The sequence below is a fragment of the Dipodomys merriami genome, unplaced genomic scaffold (assembly GCF_024711535.1).
Source record: "Dipodomys merriami isolate MVZ:Mamm:240054 unplaced genomic scaffold, mDipMer1.0.p SCAF_25, whole genome shotgun sequence".
Taxonomy (NCBI): Eukaryota; Metazoa; Chordata; class Mammalia; order Rodentia; family Heteromyidae; genus Dipodomys; species Dipodomys merriami.
Window position 1 is genome coordinate 16,721,531 of NW_027203937.1, and position 18,325 is coordinate 16,739,855.

At 42.7% G+C, this 18,325-nt stretch overlaps 1 protein-coding gene across 4 annotated transcripts in view; it reads left to right on the forward strand.

The window, feature by feature from the left end:
• C2cd3 (C2 domain containing 3 centriole elongation regulator) overlaps nucleotides 1-18,325 on the forward strand; it is a 115,697-nt gene that overhangs the window by 84,733 nt on the left and 12,639 nt on the right. For 3 of the 4 annotated variants that reach the window (XM_070035022.1, XM_070035023.1, XM_070035024.1), the window contains exons 31-32: nucleotides 5,312-6,215; nucleotides 10,775-10,886. In XM_070035022.1, coding sequence (XP_069891123.1) covers nucleotides 5,312-6,215; nucleotides 10,775-10,886 — 1,016 coding nt within the window. The other variant, XM_070035025.1, reaches the window with a different exon arrangement.

The window sequence follows — 18,325 nt, forward strand, 5'->3', positions numbered from 1 at the left end:
ATCTTTCTCCTTTTTAAAATGATCTTTAAAAAGAAATATAATAGAGTTCAAGCCCCATGACCGACCAAAAAAAAACATAATAGTACAGCAAAGGATCATGGGTCAATAAAAGAGCATTGGGCTGAGAGGCAGGAGAGCCAGGCCCTTGATAGGTTTCGGGCATATATGTCCTGAGAATATCTTTTCCCTTCTAAACTCTGTGTGTATGTGTGTGTGTGTGTGTGTGTGTGTGTGTGTGTGTATGTGTGTGTGGTTTCAGGCTCTGTGTGTGTGTGTGTGTGTGTGGTTTCGGCATATATGTCCTGAGAATATCTTTTCCCTTTTAAACTGTGTGTGTGTGTGTGTGTGTGTGTGTGTGTGGGTGTGTGTGTGGGTGTGGGTGTGGGTGTGGGTGTGGGTGTGGGTGTGGGTGTGGTTTCGGCATATATGTCCTGAGAATATCTTTTCCCTTTTAAACTCTGTGTGTGTGTGTGTGTGTGTGTGTGTGGTTTCGGGCTGTGTGTGTGTGTGTGTGTGTGTGTGTGTGTGGTTTCGGGCTGTGTGTGTGTGTGTGTGTGTGTGTGTGTGTGTGGTTTCGGGCTGTGTGTGTGTGTGTGTGTGTGTGTGTGTGTGTGTGGTTTCGGGCTGTGTGTGTGTGTGTGTGTGTGTGTGTGTGTGTGTGTGGTTTCGGGCATGTATGTCCTGAGAATATCTTTTCCCTTCTTAAACTGTGTGTGTGTGTGTGTGTGTGTGTGTGTGTGTGTGTGTGTGTGTGTGTGTGTGTGTGTGTGTGTGTGTGTGTGTGTGTGTGTGTGTGTGTATCTTTTCCCTTCTTAAACTCTGTGTGTGTGTGTCTGTGTGTCTTGTGTGTGCACGCGCGCCAGTACTGGGACTATTCAGGCCTCTCTCACTTGGCTTTTTCCAGTCAAGGCTGGTACTACCACACTTGAGTCATACCTCTAGTTCTGGATTTTTTTTTTCTGCTTAATTGAACTTTTCTTCCCCTGCTGGCTTCTAACTGTGAGCCTCAGATCTCAACCTCCTGAGTAGTTAGGATTGCAGGCATGCATCATCAATGCCTGGCATGAGCTTTAAAAAAAGCTAAAGAAGTTGAGACTACTCTGAAGAAAGTATTCCCAAAACTTGCCTAACCATATGAATCATCTGGGCACTTACTTTGAACTATAGATCCTGAGTCTTCACCTTCCTACTGAATCAGGATCCAGAGTTAAGACCTTTGGATATTTATATGCTAAACTTGGGAGAATTTTGAGAAATCAGCCTGATCAACATATTTTGTCCTAATTTGGTGTGATTTTTGCTCAAACAAATATGTTGATTAGACTGAATGCCAATGGCTCATGCCTGTAATTTTAGCCACACAGGAGGCTGAGATCTTAGGATTGTAGTTCAAAGCCAGCCCAGGCAGGAAAGTCTGTGACACTCTTATCTCCTGTTAGCCACTAAAAAAGATGGAGGTGGAACAGTGGCTCAAGTGATAGAGCATCAGCCTTGAGCACAAAAGATCAGGGACAGCACCTAAGCCGAGTTCAAGCATCAGGAACAGCCCCTTCCCCCTCCAAAAAAAGAGAGAAAGACAAACAGATTTGATTGATTGATTGATTATACATGGGGATAAATGAGCTCACTTGTCACTGTTTAAATGCAAAAGTAGAAAAAGTGCCGGGTGCCGGTGGCTCATGCCTGTAATCCTAGCTACTCAGGAGGCTGAGATCTAAGGATTGCAGTTCAAAGCCAGCCCAGACAGGAAAGTCCGTGAGACTCTTATCTTCAATAAACCACTCAAAAACCGGAAGTGGCGCTGTGGCTCAAGTGGTAGAGTGCTGCCTTGAGCTGAAGAGTGCAGGGACAGCGCTCAGGCCAAGTTCAAGCCCCACGACTGACCAAAAAAAAGTAGAAAAAGTGATTGATACTAAGTACAAACCATGGTCTTTCTACTTCTCCCAAGATACATTAACCAGCTCTTGATGTTTAGAAACCAACATGAAAGAGTCAAAAGTCAAGTCTATATTTGAATTCTACTTACTTGGATGCTATCGATTACTAATTGTGCCAGGTTCAATTTTGTTGCTAGCTCCAGGAGAATACAGTGTTGGATCAGACAGGCATTATCTCTGTCTTCATGAAACTTATTCTATAACCAGCCAAAAAAATTTCCCTAAGAACAAAAGCACTAAACAAAATGGAAGGGAAGGGAATGTGGAAAAGGAATGTAATACAGGGCAAAATTGATTAGAATATAATGTAAATGTGTCAAGATATAACAGTGAAACATACACACACACACGCACACACACACACACACACACACACACACACGGGAAGCTTATTTGGGGTACAGAAGCAGATCTTTTTTTTTCCTTTTTGTTTATTCATTTATTTCTTTGGTTAGTAGGTTGTTTTTGTTTTGTCTTTTTGCTTTTTCATGATGCTTTCTGCATGCTATGCAAATGCTTTACTGCTGAGCTACATCTCCAACCTAGAGGAATTTCTTTAAATTAAAATAGGAGAGAGAAGGAGGGAACTGAAGGATTGAAGCTAGAGAGCCTTGAAATCAAATTTAGGAGTTTAATTTTGGGGGAGAGGGGTCAAGGCTATAGATATTGAACCAGGGGCCTTACACATGCAAAATCCTGTACTCTATCACCAAGCTACATCCTCAGACATTAGTGTTTTCCCAGACAGAAAATGGAAAGCTAAGGATATAGTTTAGTGATAGATAGAGCATAGGCCTGCATATGCAAGGCCTGGGCTCCATTCCCAGGACCTGAGTAAAAACAAAAACAGTGAGGGGGGTGGGAAAGAAGAGAAAGAGAAAAGGAGGGTGTTCTTAGAAAGGAGCTGAATGAGAACTGATTTTCAGAAAGGAAGAATTTGAAAAAAGAGATGATTAGATCAAGGACATGAGTTCAAAAATAAAAGGGAAAAACAAGAACAGTAATGCCTCAGTACACCTTTCTGAAGCTCCTAGACAAGTGGATATAGTCACCGAGTTGAGGTTGTATTCATGTGACATCCATGTGCTTTGGGACTTTTGCTACTAGGCCCTGAGAGATACAGTATGAATCAGATATGTGTTCCCCAGCTCTGAGAAACTCTCAGTCTGCTAGAGAAAATATAGCATTAAAAAGTGGTATGTCCTTAAGGGCTTTTTTTTTTTTTTGCTGGTCGTGGGGCCTGAACTCTGGGCCTAGGTGCTGTCCCTCAGCTCTTCAGCTCAAGGCTAGCCCTCTACCACTTGAGCCACAGTGCCACTTCCAGCTTTTTCTGCTTATGTGGTGCTAAGGAATCGAACCCAGGGCCTCATGCATGCAAGGCAAGCACTCTACCATTGAGCCACCTTCCCAGCCCCCCTCAGGGCTTCTTTATATAGCAATATAGCTATATAGCAATCCAACTAAGATGGTACACCTGGGATAACTTCCTGGAGGAGGTTAGGTGAAGGGAGAACTGGTTTATATGAAACAAAAGAACTCAGGCATAAAGGACCAGAGGACTAGGATCATCTGTTTCCTGGTAGGGATATTCTGTTCCTTTGTTTTGTTTTGTTTTGTTTTGTCAGTCATGGGGATTGAACTCTGGGCCTGAATGCTGTTCCTGAGCTCTTCAGTTCAAGGCAAGAGTTCTACCACTTGAGCCACAGAACCACTTCTGGTTTTCTGGTGGTTTATTGGAAATAAGAGTCTCAACGGACTTTCCTGCCCAGGCTGGCTCTGAACCACAATCCTCAGATCTCAGCCTTCTGCTGGTGCCCAATAGGATGTTCTGTTTTTATACATATGTTTATTCCCTTTAATGGCTGAATATTGTCAATGTAGTAAAGAGCCAGCACATACTGTATAGATGCTGAGCTTCTGTTAGGTGAGGAGATGTGCTCGCTCTCACACGTGCATGTGCTTTCTCTCTCTCTCTCTCTCTCTCTCTCTCTCTCTCTCTCTCTCTCTCACACACACACACACACACACACACACATACACACAGAGGAATCAAATTTGTCTCCAGTTCCTAAATTTTTTCCTCTCAAAGAGCTATTAAAACATTTGACTTTGTTTTCTTTTGAGATGGGATCTTGTTGTGTTGCCCTAGCTGGGCCCAAACTCCTGAACTCAAATGATCTTCCTGATCAGCTCTTGTAGTAACCAGGACTACAAAACATATAGTGATGACAACCTGTTTATTAATTTATTTTCTGTTTATCAATTGATTTACCCCAAAAAATTAGAGATTACTAGTAGTTTCTATTTATTAAATGCTTTATTAAATATATATGCCATATTATATATACACATTTACTTTCATGTATTCTTTAACTTGTAAAGAGGGTTATATCACAATTAAAAGATTAACATGCCAGGTGCTATGTGTAATCCCAGCTACTTGATAGGTGATCTGGATTAAGGGCCAGCCAGGACAAAAAGTTTGCAAGAATCCATCTCAACCAAAAGCTGGGTGTAGTGGTGCACATCTGTCATCCCAGCTATGTAGAAAATACAAATAGAATCATGGACCAGATTATTTCCAGACTGGGCAAAAAATCAAGAGCCTGTCTGAAAAAGCAAAAAGGGCTGGGGATGTGGCTCAATTGGTCGAGCACATGCCTTCCAAACCTAAAATCCTGAACTTAACCCCCAGTATCACTAGAAGAAAGGGTAGGAAGGAGGGTGGAAGGAAGGGAAAAGGGAGAGAAGGGTGAAGAGAGGGGAAGGGAAGGAAAAGGGGCAAGAAAAGGAGAAAGATGAAAAAGAAAACCAGACTGAGGAAGGATAACTGTTAACCGCAGTTAACAAGTGAGAGTAGAAACTTGAAACTAAGGCTGACCAGATGTAAAGCCACTGTGCTCTTTCCAACATACCTGCTGCCCCATTTTCCTTGTAGGTGGTGGATATCTCCTTGCTTTTATTTTCCAGGTAAGATAGATAGGTTTAATAACTGTCATAAAATAGGTAAATAAGCAGATTCTTATTTTGGTTTTTAATATAGGTAATTACTGAAGTAAATGGAAGCATGAACATGCCCGTCAGGACTCCCAGCTCCTAAGAATTCCTGAGCATGAGCAGATAGTCTCTGAAAGCATTTCCACAGATGTATCCACAACTATAAGTAGATTAGATTTTGGTTCTCTGATATTAGAATAAAGTACTAGAAATGGTACTGCTGTGAATAGTTTCACTGACTCTTGGGTGAGTTAACTGCTTTAAGGTTTGTTCAAAGTCTGGTCACAAGGATACTTGTGAAGCTAGAAACCAGTGTGGGAACATTGCAATGTCTGTGGCCCTGCCTTGTGGTAAGAGTCCTATCTGTTGCTGTTCAGATCTGCAGACTATCACCAGGAATTCTCAAGCAGCTTTGACCTCTCACCGAGCCAAAAGTAGAAGTACTGCCACCGCCATCCCAGATACTCAAGACACAGAGACTGTGCGAGAGCGAAGCACAACGCCAGACAAGCCATTGGCAATAGAGGAGGACACAAATTCCTTGCCTCCTGCTCTTGAAGAGACTGCAAGTGGAAGAGAAATGTTCCATGAGGCCCTAGAGCAAACAGTACCTCTTACAAGGATGCAGAGCAGTGAGGATCCCGAGACAGGCCCTGCCTTCAGTGATGAGGACTACGAAGAAGATGTCATTGAGCCCAGGACCCTAAATGAAATCACCACTGTGACGGATAAAACTAGCCCTTGGTCCAGTTTTGTATCAGACATAAGTGAGGTCATCAGCCCTCAGCCTGATGAGGTGCAGAGGGAAGACTCCTATCCTTCAGAGCCTTTCCCCAGTCAGGAACTCGAGGTCAGAAGTAGCTTTTTGTTAAGCCCAGAAAAGGCTATCAACCCCCACCTGCCTGGGCAGGGCTCTCCTAGCCAAAGTCTTGTTGCTTATGAGGGTGGTGTCCCTAAGGACAAAGTTGGTGAGCCTACCTCAACCAACAATCAGTTGAACCCACACCTATCACTCCCAGGAGTACAACAGAGCAATGCTTTTGTTGAGTGGAGCTCACCTCCAGCAGATCAGGACAAGGAGGACAAGGCAGAAGCCCAGACTGAAAATGAAGCTGCTTCCAGTGAGCTCAGTGACTCTTCTGATAGCTTCGAGAAGTTCCCTTTGCAAATAATCTCCCAGAGAAAAGGGGAAAACTATAAGGAGTCACCTATGAACACCCCTGACATCCAAGAGAAGCAGGTGACAACTGAATCAGAGGTGTCCACAAAGCAGACTCTCCTGTATCCTTTGGTGTTTTCCACAAGTGACCCCTTCTTCCATCTCCAAGCATTTTGGGTGCTGGTATTAGGCTAGCCAAGTGTGAATGTGTGCAGTGGCCACTCTCATTGAATATAGTGGGGGGGCATGGAAATACCCTTAAGATGACTCACCTGAATGACAGGTGCTACAAATCTACCATTGATACCAAATAGCTCCCTGGCACATAATACTATGATTTGGATTTAGGTGTTGATATCACATTCATAAGCTTTCCTACCTGATTTATCTAGTCTATCTGTGGGGTAGTTTACCACTTGAAGTCAAGACCGAGATCTCAGTTGAACTAGAAGGGGAAGAAAATTTAAGGGTACAGTTAGATGGTAGATCACTTGCCTGGCATGCATAAGGCCTTAGTTCCATTATTGACACCACTAAAAGAAAAAAGTAGAGGTTGTCAAGAAAGAAGAAGAACACTGCCATTATTAAACATTGCATTTAGTATGTGTTAGGCATTACATGCATTTAACAGTTTTAGTGGTAAGTGTCCATTCCGCATGTAAGGAAAATGAGGTTCAGTGACTCCCACAATTTAATTTCTTAATCTAATTTTGTTATTATTGATGTGTTAGCAGAGAGGTTACCATTACACAATTCAGGTAATGCATATGTTTCTCTTCAATTTACTTTTTTTAAGCCAAATGATGTAGCTAAGGGGAAGTAGACACCATTGAGATGGACTTGCCCAAGTCCCCATAATGTCACTGTTAATAGGAAGAAGGAAACCATGAGAACCATCTGAGCAATTAGTTTGCCTGGTTTCCTGACCTTACCCCTTGGAGAAGGAGATATTTCACTCCAGGTAAGTAAGTGAGGCAGGCCACTTACTGAGTAGAGATCCTGACAAGGAGCCTGACTTTGACCCTTAGAAACCCATATTACTTGTGTGGCTTCAGGTTTTGTCTTTCTGAGCCTATTTCTTTTCATATAAAATGGAAGTACTTATCTCTTATCCACCAGACTTTCAACTTCCCAGATCAGCAACCTCATTTTTTCCTGTGTCTTTTTTACCTGGCTTTGCACAAAGTAGGGATCAGTAAATACAGAGTAAACTGAACTAGCATGGTTTGGAGAAATGGTAGTACAGGGATTTAAACTCAGCCTCACATTTGCTAAGCAGACACTCAACTGTAGGTCAGAAAAACCTGAGGATGAGAAAGGCCTAATGTGTGAGGTGTCTGGGGACTGAGCACTCAAACCACCTCTGGTAAAGTTCTTCCCTGCCTTTGTCCTTCCTGGCTCTTGCCATTGCTAACCTCAGAGCCATTTCAGTTTGCTCAGAGTGGGGTTGATAAACTGCCACATGTGCCCAGGCCTAAGTTCAAGCCTTTTCAAACATACATTCATTTAAAAAAAAACTAGGGGGCTGGGAAGGTAGCTCAGTGGTAGAGTGCTTGCCTTGCATGCATGAGGCCCTGGGTTCGATTCCTCAGCACCACATAAGCAAAAAGAAAAAAGCCGGAAGTGGCGCTGTGGCTCAAGTGGTAAAGCACTAGCCTTGAGCTGAAGAGCTGAGGGACAGCGCCCAGGCCCAGAGTTCAGGCCCCACGACCGGACCCAAAAAAAAAAAAAAAAATTAGTATTACTAGGCCTTATGCTAGATACTGAAGACAGAATTTGAATCAGACCTTACTTCACGTTTTTTACATGACTAATAGGAGTCAGTCAAATAAACAATTGTTCAGTGTGCTGAGGTCGGATATGGAACAAGAAGAGGTATTGCAGGAAGAGATACAAGAGCCAGGCCTTAACAATGAGTAAGCATGCCAGGCACTTGAGAGACTTAAGACAAGGATTATCATGAATTTCAGACCAACCTAGACTATATAGTAAACCCCTGTCTAAAAAAAAAAAAAAAAACCTACATAGAGCCAAAGGAAAGTTCTAGCTTGTGCAAACTGTCTGCAAAGGCCTATATAAGCAAAAGAGACTAGCAATGGCTCATACTTGTAATCCTAACCACTCAGAAGGACCAGATCAGGAGGATCACAATTTAAGGCCAGTCCAGGCAAAAAGTTTACAGGTCTGCATGTCAACCAATAAAATCTGGACATAGTGGTGCACACCTGTTTTCCTAGCTACACAGGAAGTATAAATAGAGGAGAGTCATTATTCAAGCTGACCTGAGCAAAATGTAGTAATACCCTATCACAAAAATAACCTAAGAAGAAGGGCTTGGGTTGCAACTCATAGCACACCTAGCAAGCATGAGATCCTAAATTCAGATACCATTACTGAAGAGGAAAAAAAAAAAAAAACAGCTGTTGACTGTATATTGTTGGCAGTATATTGTGGTTGGATATCAGAGGTAAGTGGACTTTTGAGAGATGAGGCAGGGCCTGGTTCTTAGCATTTTAGACTAGACTGAAGTGCTGAGACCTTGCCTTAAAAGCATATAACATGAATTTTCTCTCACCAGGCACTGGTGGCTCACACCTATAATCCTAGCTACTCAGGAGGCTGAGTTCAAAGCCAGCCAAGCAGGAAAGTCTATGAGACTCATATCCAGTTAACCACCAAAAAGTTAGAAATAGCACTGTGGCTCAAGAGCACTAGTCTTGAGCAAAAAAGCTCAGAGACAGTGCCCAGTCCTGAGTTCAAGCCCTAGAACTGGCACTTAAAAAAAAAAAAGAAGAAGGTAGCAATACTAGTCATGGGGTTGTAAAAACTAAATTAATTTTACAAACTACCTAACACAGTTCCTATAGTGTCCAATAAAAAAGTAATGTAGTCAGATTTACATGTCAGAAAAGTCCCTCCGTGCCTTGTAGAGGACGAATTAGATCAGGGAGACCAGAAACCAGAAGGTTAGGAAACTTGCTCCAACAAGAAATAGAAAAGGTCTGGCCTGAAGTATACAGTGTCACATGAGAATAATGATGAACATCCAGGGATCACATAGGCGGAGAATGGGAAGGAGGGGCATGTTATGATTTATAGAGAGTAACTTAGAGCATATGCCGACTGCCTGTCAGACCCCACAGCAGGTTGTCACAAGTTGCTAGGATGGTGATATCATTTACTGTGTTAGAATAGCACATAGACAGGTTTGGTGAAAGATGGACGTGTGCCTGTGGGACATCCAGGAAGATGCAAGCGTGGGATCAGGTGTACAAGTGGGCATTTCTGGAAGTCAGGACAGCAAGAAGGTCAGAGTTGGGTGACTCTGGAGAGGGAAAGAGGAATAGAGCCTGAAGGGAGTTTCAGGTTGCAGCCACACTTTGAAGTGATGGGGGATGAGTCAAATGTAGATGAGCATGTGTCCACTGGGAGGACCTCAGAGTCTCAGGAATAAGCTGGGCAAATGGGTAAGAATAGCAGGTATAAGAACCTTTCCTGTGTAAACCCATTTATCCCAAGTTCTATATACTGTATTTCTTCTGTTTAAAGCATGAAGAAACTGAAGCACAAAATGTGAACTTTCCGGGGCTGGGAAGGTGGCTCAGTGGTAGAGCACTTGCCTTGCATGCCTCTGAGGCCCTGGGTTTGATTCCTCAGCACCACATAAGCAAAAAGAAAAAAGCCAGAAGTGGCACTGTGGCTCAAGTGGTAGAGTGCCAGCCTTGAGCCATAGAAGCTCAGGGCAGTGCTCAGGCCCTGAGTTCAAGCCCCAGAACTGGCACAAAAAAAAAAAATCAGCCGGGCGCTGGTGGCTCACGCCTGTAATCCTAGCTACTCAGGAGGCTGAGATCTAAGGATTGCAGTTCAAAGCCAGCCCGGGCAGGAAAGACCGTGAGACTCCTATCTCCAATAAACCACCAGAAAACCAGAAGTGGCGCTGTAGCTCAAGTGGTAGAGCGCTCGCCTTGAGCTGAAGAGCTGAGGGACAGCGCCCAAGTCCAGAGTTCAAGCCCCACGACCGACAAAAAAAAAAAAAAAAATCCATCACACTAGTCCCCAGCATCAAAGTCCCCTCAAAGTTAAGCCTCTAGGGCTCATATCCAGATTAAGCTGAGCATATGTACCCTGGTCTCCTTTCATAGAGTTGTCATTTCTATAAATTAGAACAGTCAGGCAAAAGGCCACCTTCAGCATCAGCACCTTCAGTCCTGCCTAAGTTGCTGCCCTTAGAGAGACCTTCCCACATGCTCCCTGTCTCTGGTTTCCTAGGTCAGCTTTTAACCAGTAAGCCTTCAGCATCAACACTTGCTAACCTCCTGACCTTGGGTGCAACGCTAAGCAGATAATAAGGTAACTGAAGGGAACCGTATTCTGTCATTGAGAAACCTGAGTGTAATGAGGATTGTATCAGACTAATGAAGCATTCTTTGTTACAGATCGTGATCTGGGATATGAGGAAGGAGGGATCGAGTGACTTATGATTATGTGAGGGTTTCTTCGGAGAGAAAGGATTTGAACTGACTCATTTATAGGAGCACGCAGGGTCTTCCAATGAGAAGGCAAGAATTCATGGGCAGGAGGAATAAGTGGGGAGATATGACTGATATGTGTGAGGTCAATGGAGATGCTGGCCTGGAAAGGGTAGACTCATGGAATTTTTGTGCCTTAACTACTGTCACAGCCCAGAGCCCATTGTGGTTCCCAACTTCTTTTTGCCTCCCCAGCAGCTGGAGGCCTCTATGAGGATGCTCTCACTGTCTACAGGATTGCCACCACCAGCAGCAGCAGATCAGGTAAGAACTGCTTCTAACCTCCCCCTATGTAGAGTCAGCATCTCTAAAGAGATGAGGGCTATGCTGGGCCTTCTTCCTGGAGAGGCTTTGGCAGTGGTCACTCCTTGTTTTGCACTGAACATATTCTGTGGGTCCAGTGCTATGCTGGGAGCTCAGGAATCGTGAGGAAGATAAGAACAGGACCTTGCTAGTTAAGACAGATATGCAAGCATAAAAACAAGAACCAGCTAAGAAATGCATGTGAGTAATGCAAGAGCACCAGCTAAGCAAAGGCAGGTGAGGACTGCATAGATGCATCCTCAGGACTGATGCAGCCAAGTTAGGTCTGGATGAGAGAATGGCAATGACAGCATATGCCAGTTTCTATTTATAGGACCTTTTATAACTCCTCTTCATTCACCTGAATCGGCTGATTGGAAAACAGTATCATCCCAAGGCTTCACTTTACTGCCCTATGTTGCAGGTGGCAAGAAAATAACTAATTTTCTAATCAACATCCACTTTTTGAGAACCTACCCTGAATCAGGCATTACACAGCTGATTAATTTATCATAAAAAATAAGACAACCAGATTTTCTGTATTCATGAAGATTAAGTCATAAGTGAAAAAGTGTTGATCAGGCATGGTAGGTAAATATATACTTGTAATCTCAGAACCTAGGAGACTGAAGTAGAAACTCAAAAGGCTGAGATCAGCCTGAGGGTAAGTAGTTAAACCCTGTCTCAAAAATTAAGTTCATAGGTTTAAGTCATGTCAGAGAGACAAACAATGCATATGTGGAGCTAGATTAAAATGTAACTGGACATGATAACCTACACAGGACTCTAGGCATTCACACACAGTCTAAAGGAGGATACCAGTATGGCAGGAACCCAAAGGTATGACTCTGCTGAACATTGAAAATACTATTTAATGAAACAAATTCCAGGAAATGGAAACATGGGTTCTTTACATTGTTGTTGTTGTTGTTGTTGTTGGTGGTGGTGGTGGTGATGTGTGCTTCCCCCCCCCCCCCGCTTTTTAGGGTGGAGAGCAAAGGGGAAGCATAGAAAGGGAAGGGAAGAAGGGTGAAAATGCAATTGTGCTATTTAGTATAATACACTGTGTGGAAAACGAAACTTGTAGGCAGGGACAGGAGAGGGAAATGGGAGAAAAATGAAGGGAGGGGTGAAATTGTCCAAAAGAGGAATGTACGCAGAAGCTGAGTTGTAAAATGATAACCCCTCTGTACAGCACCTTAATAATAAGAAACTTATACATTGCTTACAGAAGCAATGAGTACAAAATGTAGATGGGAACCTAGTCTCTGAAGAGGCCATGTGCAATCTGAAAAATGACAATCAGATGGTGCTTTCCATATACCTGCTACCATTCCAAGCACTTTATATTAAATCATTTAATTTAGCAGCCTGATGAGGCAAGTGTGTTACTGAGATTTAAACTCAGAGTCTTGGACTTGCTAGATAGGTATTATAGCACTTCAGCCATGCTCCCTCAGCCTTATTGTTCCTGTTTTAATATGAGGAGACTGGGGCACAGAGGGACTAAGTGTCTTTCCAGGTCACACAGGTAGTACTGGAGCCAGAATTGGAACCCAGAAAGTCTGATTGCAAAAATCTGTATTTCTGATTGCCATACTATACTGAGAATAAGCCAACCCTGTAAAGAATATGAGAATTTTTCAGGCAGAGTGAACACAGAGGCCCTCAAGATGACAAGAGCTTGACATGATCAAAACCAATGACACTGTAACGTAGCAACTGATATAATGAGGGTGAAGGGCCCCCGCCACACAAGGTGTGTGAAACATGGAAAAAAGGTTGAATTCTAAAGACAAAAAGATTCAGTGGAAAGTGTTAAGAAAGAATATCTGATTTAAATGTTAAGCGCTCTCATGGGTACTGAATGAATATGGTCATTGGTGACTTTGAAAAAGTAAGTGCAGGGCTGGGAAGGTGGCTCAGTGGTAGAGTGCATGCCTTGCATGCCAGAGGCCCTGGGTTTGATTCCTCAGCACCACATAAGCAAAAAGAAAAAAGCCGGAAGTGGTGCTGTGGCTCAAGTGGTAGAGCGCTAGCCTTGAGCTGAAGAGCTGAGGGACAGTGCCCAGGCCCAGAGTTCAGGCCCCATGACTGGACCCAAAAAACAAAAAAATAAAAAGTAAGTGCAGTGATACAGTGGACAAAGAATTCCTGGAATAGTACTGTGTGTCAGGTGTCATTCCAGACCCTATGTAAACTGGGCACAAAACTCATGCCTCTTGGAGCCGGAAAGAAAGAAAGAAGAGAGAGAGAGAGAGAGAGAGAGAGAGAGAGAGAGAGAGAGAGAGAGAGAGAGGAGGGAGGGAGAGAGAGAGGGAGGGAGAGAGAGGGGAGGGAGGGAGAGAGAGGGAGGGAGGAAGGGAGGGAGAGAGGGAGGGAGGGAGGGAGGGAGAAAGAAAAGGAAGGAAGGAAGGGAGAGAGAAAGAAAGGAAAGAAAAAGAAAGGAAAGGAGAAAGAGAAAGAAAGAGATTTATATAAACCCCTCTGTACATCACCTTTATAATTAAAACTTTTTTAAAAACTTTAAAGTCCAATAGGAATAGAAGGAACATTTCTAAAAACAATAAAAGCCATTTATGACAGACCAATAGCCAATATTATACTAAATGGGGAAAAGCTACAACCAATTCTCCTAAAATCAGGAACAAGGCAAGGATGCCCACTGTCTCCACTCCTCTTCAATATAGTCCTAGAACCCTTAGCCAGGGCAATAAGGCAAGAAAAAGACATTAAAGGGATCCTCATAGGAAAAGAAGAAGTTAAACTATCCCTTTTTGCAGATGACATGATACTATACCTCCACGATCCCAAAAACTCCATCCCCAAACTCTTAGAAATCATAAATCACTTCGGCAAAATAGCAGGATACAAAATAAACCCACAAAAATCAGTTGCCTTCCTATACACTGATAATGTACAGGAAGAGAGGGAAATAAAGGGAGCAACCCCATTCACAATAACCTCCCGAAAAATAAAATATTTAGGAATTAACCTAACCAAAGATGTAAAAGAACTATTTAATGAGAACTATAAAAAGTTAAAGAAAGAAATTGCAGAAGACACTAGGAAATGGAAAGACCTCCCATGCTCCTGGATAGGCCGACTTAATATAGTAAAGATGGTAATACTTCCAAAACTAATATACAAATTCAACGCAATTCCTATTAAAATCCCAATGACGTACATCACTGAAATACAGAAAACAGTCCAAAAATTCATATGGAACAACAAAAGACCTAGAATAGCCAAAACAATTCTAGGGGATAAAGACAATATGGGAGGGCTATCCATGCCGAACTTCAAACTCTACTACAGAGCTATAATAACAAAGACAGCATGGTACTGGCACAAAAACAGACCCGAAGACCAATGGAACAGAATAGAAGATCCAGAAATAAATCCACAGGCCTACAGCCAGCTGATATTCGACAAAGGAGCCAAAGACATACAATGGAAGAAACACAGCCTCTTCAACCGCTGGTGCTGGGAAAACTGGGCAGCCACATGCAGAAAACTAAAAGTGGACCCCAGCCTATCACCATGCACCAACATCAACTCAAAATGGATTAAAGACCTTAACATTAAACCTGAATCTCTGAAACTACTGCAGGACAGAGTAGGAGAGACACTTGAACTAATAGGCACAGGAAGGAACTTCCTGAACAGAGTCCCAGGGTCACAACAAATTGGAGAGAGACTCGACAAATGGGACTACCTTAAACTAAAAAGCTTCTGCACAGATAAAGCTATCGCAACCAAGCTAGAAAGACAACCAACTAATTGGGAAAAAATATTTACCAGCAATATATCAGACAAGGGGTTAACATCCTGTATATACAGGGAACTCAAGAAACTAATCCCTCCCAAACCCAACACACCAATTACTAAATGGGCAAGGGAACTAAAGAGGGACTTCTCAAATGAAGAAATAAAAATGGCAAAGAAACACATGAGGAAATGTTCATCATCCCTGGTGGTGAAGGAAATGCAAATAAAGACAACCCTGAGATACCACCTTACCCCAGTCAGAATGTCCCACATCCACAAATCAGCCAACGACAAATGCTGGAGGGGATGTGGAGAACGAGGAACGCTATTACACTGCTGGTGGGAATGTACACTCATACAACCACTTTGGAAAGCAGTCTGGAGGGTCCTTAGAAAGCTAAAGATTGACCTCCCTTACGACCCAGTCATACCACTTCTAGGCATCTACCCTGAACAACAGGAACCAATATACAAGGACACGTGCACCTCCATGTTTATTGCAGCACTGTTCGCAATAGCTAGGATATGGAAACAACCTAGATGCCCCACCACAGATGAATGGATCCAAAAATTGTGGTATCTATACACAATGGAATATTATGCAGCCATTAGAAATGACAAAATAATGGCATTTGCAGGGAAATGGATGGAGCTAGAAGGAATCATGTTGAGCGAGGTAAGCCAAGAACGAAGAGACAAACAGTATATGGTCTCCCTGATAAGTGGATGATGAATCCAAAATGTTAGGTGATATGACAAAACTAACAGGACTTAAGAAACAAAGAACTCCCACTCATCTGGTTGAACCACTACTAAATATCCCCATGCTGCTGATCACATATATGGTATATAACATATGAGCACCGTTATATATTACAGACTGTGATAGACAATTTGCTCCAGGAGAGTTAGAATGAACTTGTGACTTTAAATGAGCATCATTATTCCACAATACTGTGAAGTTCCGGAAATTAAGTAATCACTTAATCACGATCAAAAAAAAAAAAAAAAAAAAAAGAACCTTGGGGAAGGGAGGGAGGGAGGGGATGGTAGGGAGAAAACAATGGAGGGGGTAACAATGTTCAAGAGGAAGTGGAAGTGTACTCATTACCTCACTCATGTAACTGTAACCCTCTGTATAGTATCTCTACAATAAAAAAAAAAAAAAAAAAAAAAAAAAAAAAAAAAACTTTAAAGTCCAGATAAAGTGATTTACACCTCTAATCCCAGGTGTGCAGGAAATAATAAAGATGGGAGCAGTGGGTTCCAGGCTTGCCCAGACAAAAGTTAGTAAGCTATAGGTGTAGTAGCTTAAGCCTTTAATTCCGGGGGAGGTAAGATTATGGTCTAAAGGCCAGCTCCTGCCAAAAGCATAAGAGCCTCCTCCAAAAAAAAAAACAAAAAAAAAAAAAACTAAAAAAGCTGGGCAGCTCAGGATACATACATATCTCTAAGTTCAAACTCTTCCATTTCCATCCCACCAAAGAAAGCAAAATACTACAGACTAATGCAAACTATAAGTGAAATGTGTCTATTTCTTATAACCCCTGCAGACACTCCCTTTGTGTAGGCATCATTCTAAGTAACCTACATGTCAAACTCTGGACTCACCCAATAACCCAGTGAGATAGCTATTAACTTCCCTGTTTAATAAATCTGAGTATATTAGTGAGATTTAACATCACTATGACAAAATACCTGAAGTAAACAACTAAAGTTAGGGGAGGGAGGTGTTGCTTTAGCTCATTGCTTCAGAGATTTCAGTCCAGTTTGGATTCTGGGCTAGAGGTGAGACAGAACATGGCTGTAGAAGCATGTGACAGGAAATTCATTTCATGGCAGACAGCAGAGAACATGGGACTGGGGACCAGGTATCCCCTTCCAAGTCATGTTCCCATTGATCTAACCATTCTGGCTAGACCTCACCTCCTAAAGTTTCCCCCACTTCCCAGAACAGTGCCACCATCTAGGGACCATCAATACATCAGCCCCTCTGGAGGATACTTCTTATCAAGATGGTAACAGCAAGGAAACTGAGGCTCTGCACTTCCTACAAGGAGGCAGTGCTATTTCCACATTATATATAAATAAGGCTAAGTCACCCAAGGTTGCCCAACCTATAATTGAATCTCAGTTTGTTATGGTTCAGAAGAGAAGCTATCAGATGGCTGAGCATTTTACTGGTTTCCTTTCCTGGCCAAGTGGGTGAAGGGTCAGTGAGTCATGCGCCACAGGAAAGGAGGTTATAAGCCTCTGTCTGAACTGCCAAACAGAACTGCTTTTCCTGCTTTTGTGTTTATAGCTTCATAATGTGCCTATTCCCCAGAGGAAATGATCTTTGGTCTTCAAATATGAGATACAAAGTGTGGGGAGGGACAAATAAGAATTTTCACCTCATTTTTTAAAAGCCTTGGTCACTTAACAAAGTTTTGGGTTTTTTAATGTGTGCAGTATTGTACCCCCATGTTGTTTTTTGCTGAAAATGTGGTTCTGTTCTCAGTAGAGCCAGAGTCCTAAACTAAAGCAAGAAAACAAGGGAAAGGCCTGCACAAAGTTCGGACCTCTTGGAGCAACCGTGGCTGAAGCCACAGGTGTGGGTTCTGACAACTTGCCAGGCTTCCCATAGGGCAGGACCCTGCAGAGCAGCTGGGCCATGGCTGTGACCGATAGTGCCATGGAGGTTATAAAGCTTGGGTGTTTCTGTGAAATTAGTTTAGAAAAAAAAAAAGTCTTCTTTAGGGGGCTGTAGGAGGACCTGGAGGATGTTTTAGTATCCTCCACTGTGGTTCACTGTGAGCTCAGGTTATATCTTCCATGGTGGGGCAGGGCCTTCTAGACATGTAGTTCAAATTCAACAAAGAATTGAAACATTGGGCTGGGTGTAGCTCAGTGGCAAAGCACTTGCCTAAGTGCTTTGTCCTGGGTTCAATTCCCAGTACCAAGAAAGAAAAGACAAAAAAAAAAAAAAAGTTAAAAAAAAAAAGAAAGAATTGAAGCTGGGCGCCAGTGGTTCATGCCTATAATCCTAGCTACTCAGGAGGTTCTAAGCCAGCCCGGGCAGGAAAGGTCAGTTAACCACCAAAAAACTGGAAGTGGTGCTATGACTCAAGTGGTAGAGTGCTAACCTTGAGCAAAAAAGTTAAGAGACAGAACCCAGGTCCTGAGTTCAAGCCTCATGACTGACAAAAAAAATTGAAACATCAGGCTGGAGGCATGGCACTGTGGTAGAGCACCTGTCTAGCAAGTAGAAGGTCCTGGGTTCAGGCGCCAGTACCACCAAAAAAAAAAAAAAAAAGTACTGGAAACAGATATTGGATACAGATAACCCACTATATCCTGCCATAGTTGGCATGCCCTTGGCCTGTTTCCCTTTAGAAAATAGTCATATCACCTATCTAGTTTTATAGTTTAAACTGTAAAGGACTCTAAATCCACTATTGTGTTATTTCTGTGACAAAACTTCAATTAAATGAATTTAAAAGGGGAAATAAAAATTTTTCAATTAAGGGCAAGTTAAGTTTTGAGACAATGTATCTTATATACATCTTATACACTGCTCTCCCTGGACTTCATTCATTCTGGGTCCTAGTTACAGCAACCCTTATCCTCACAGTTTGCCCAACATTGTT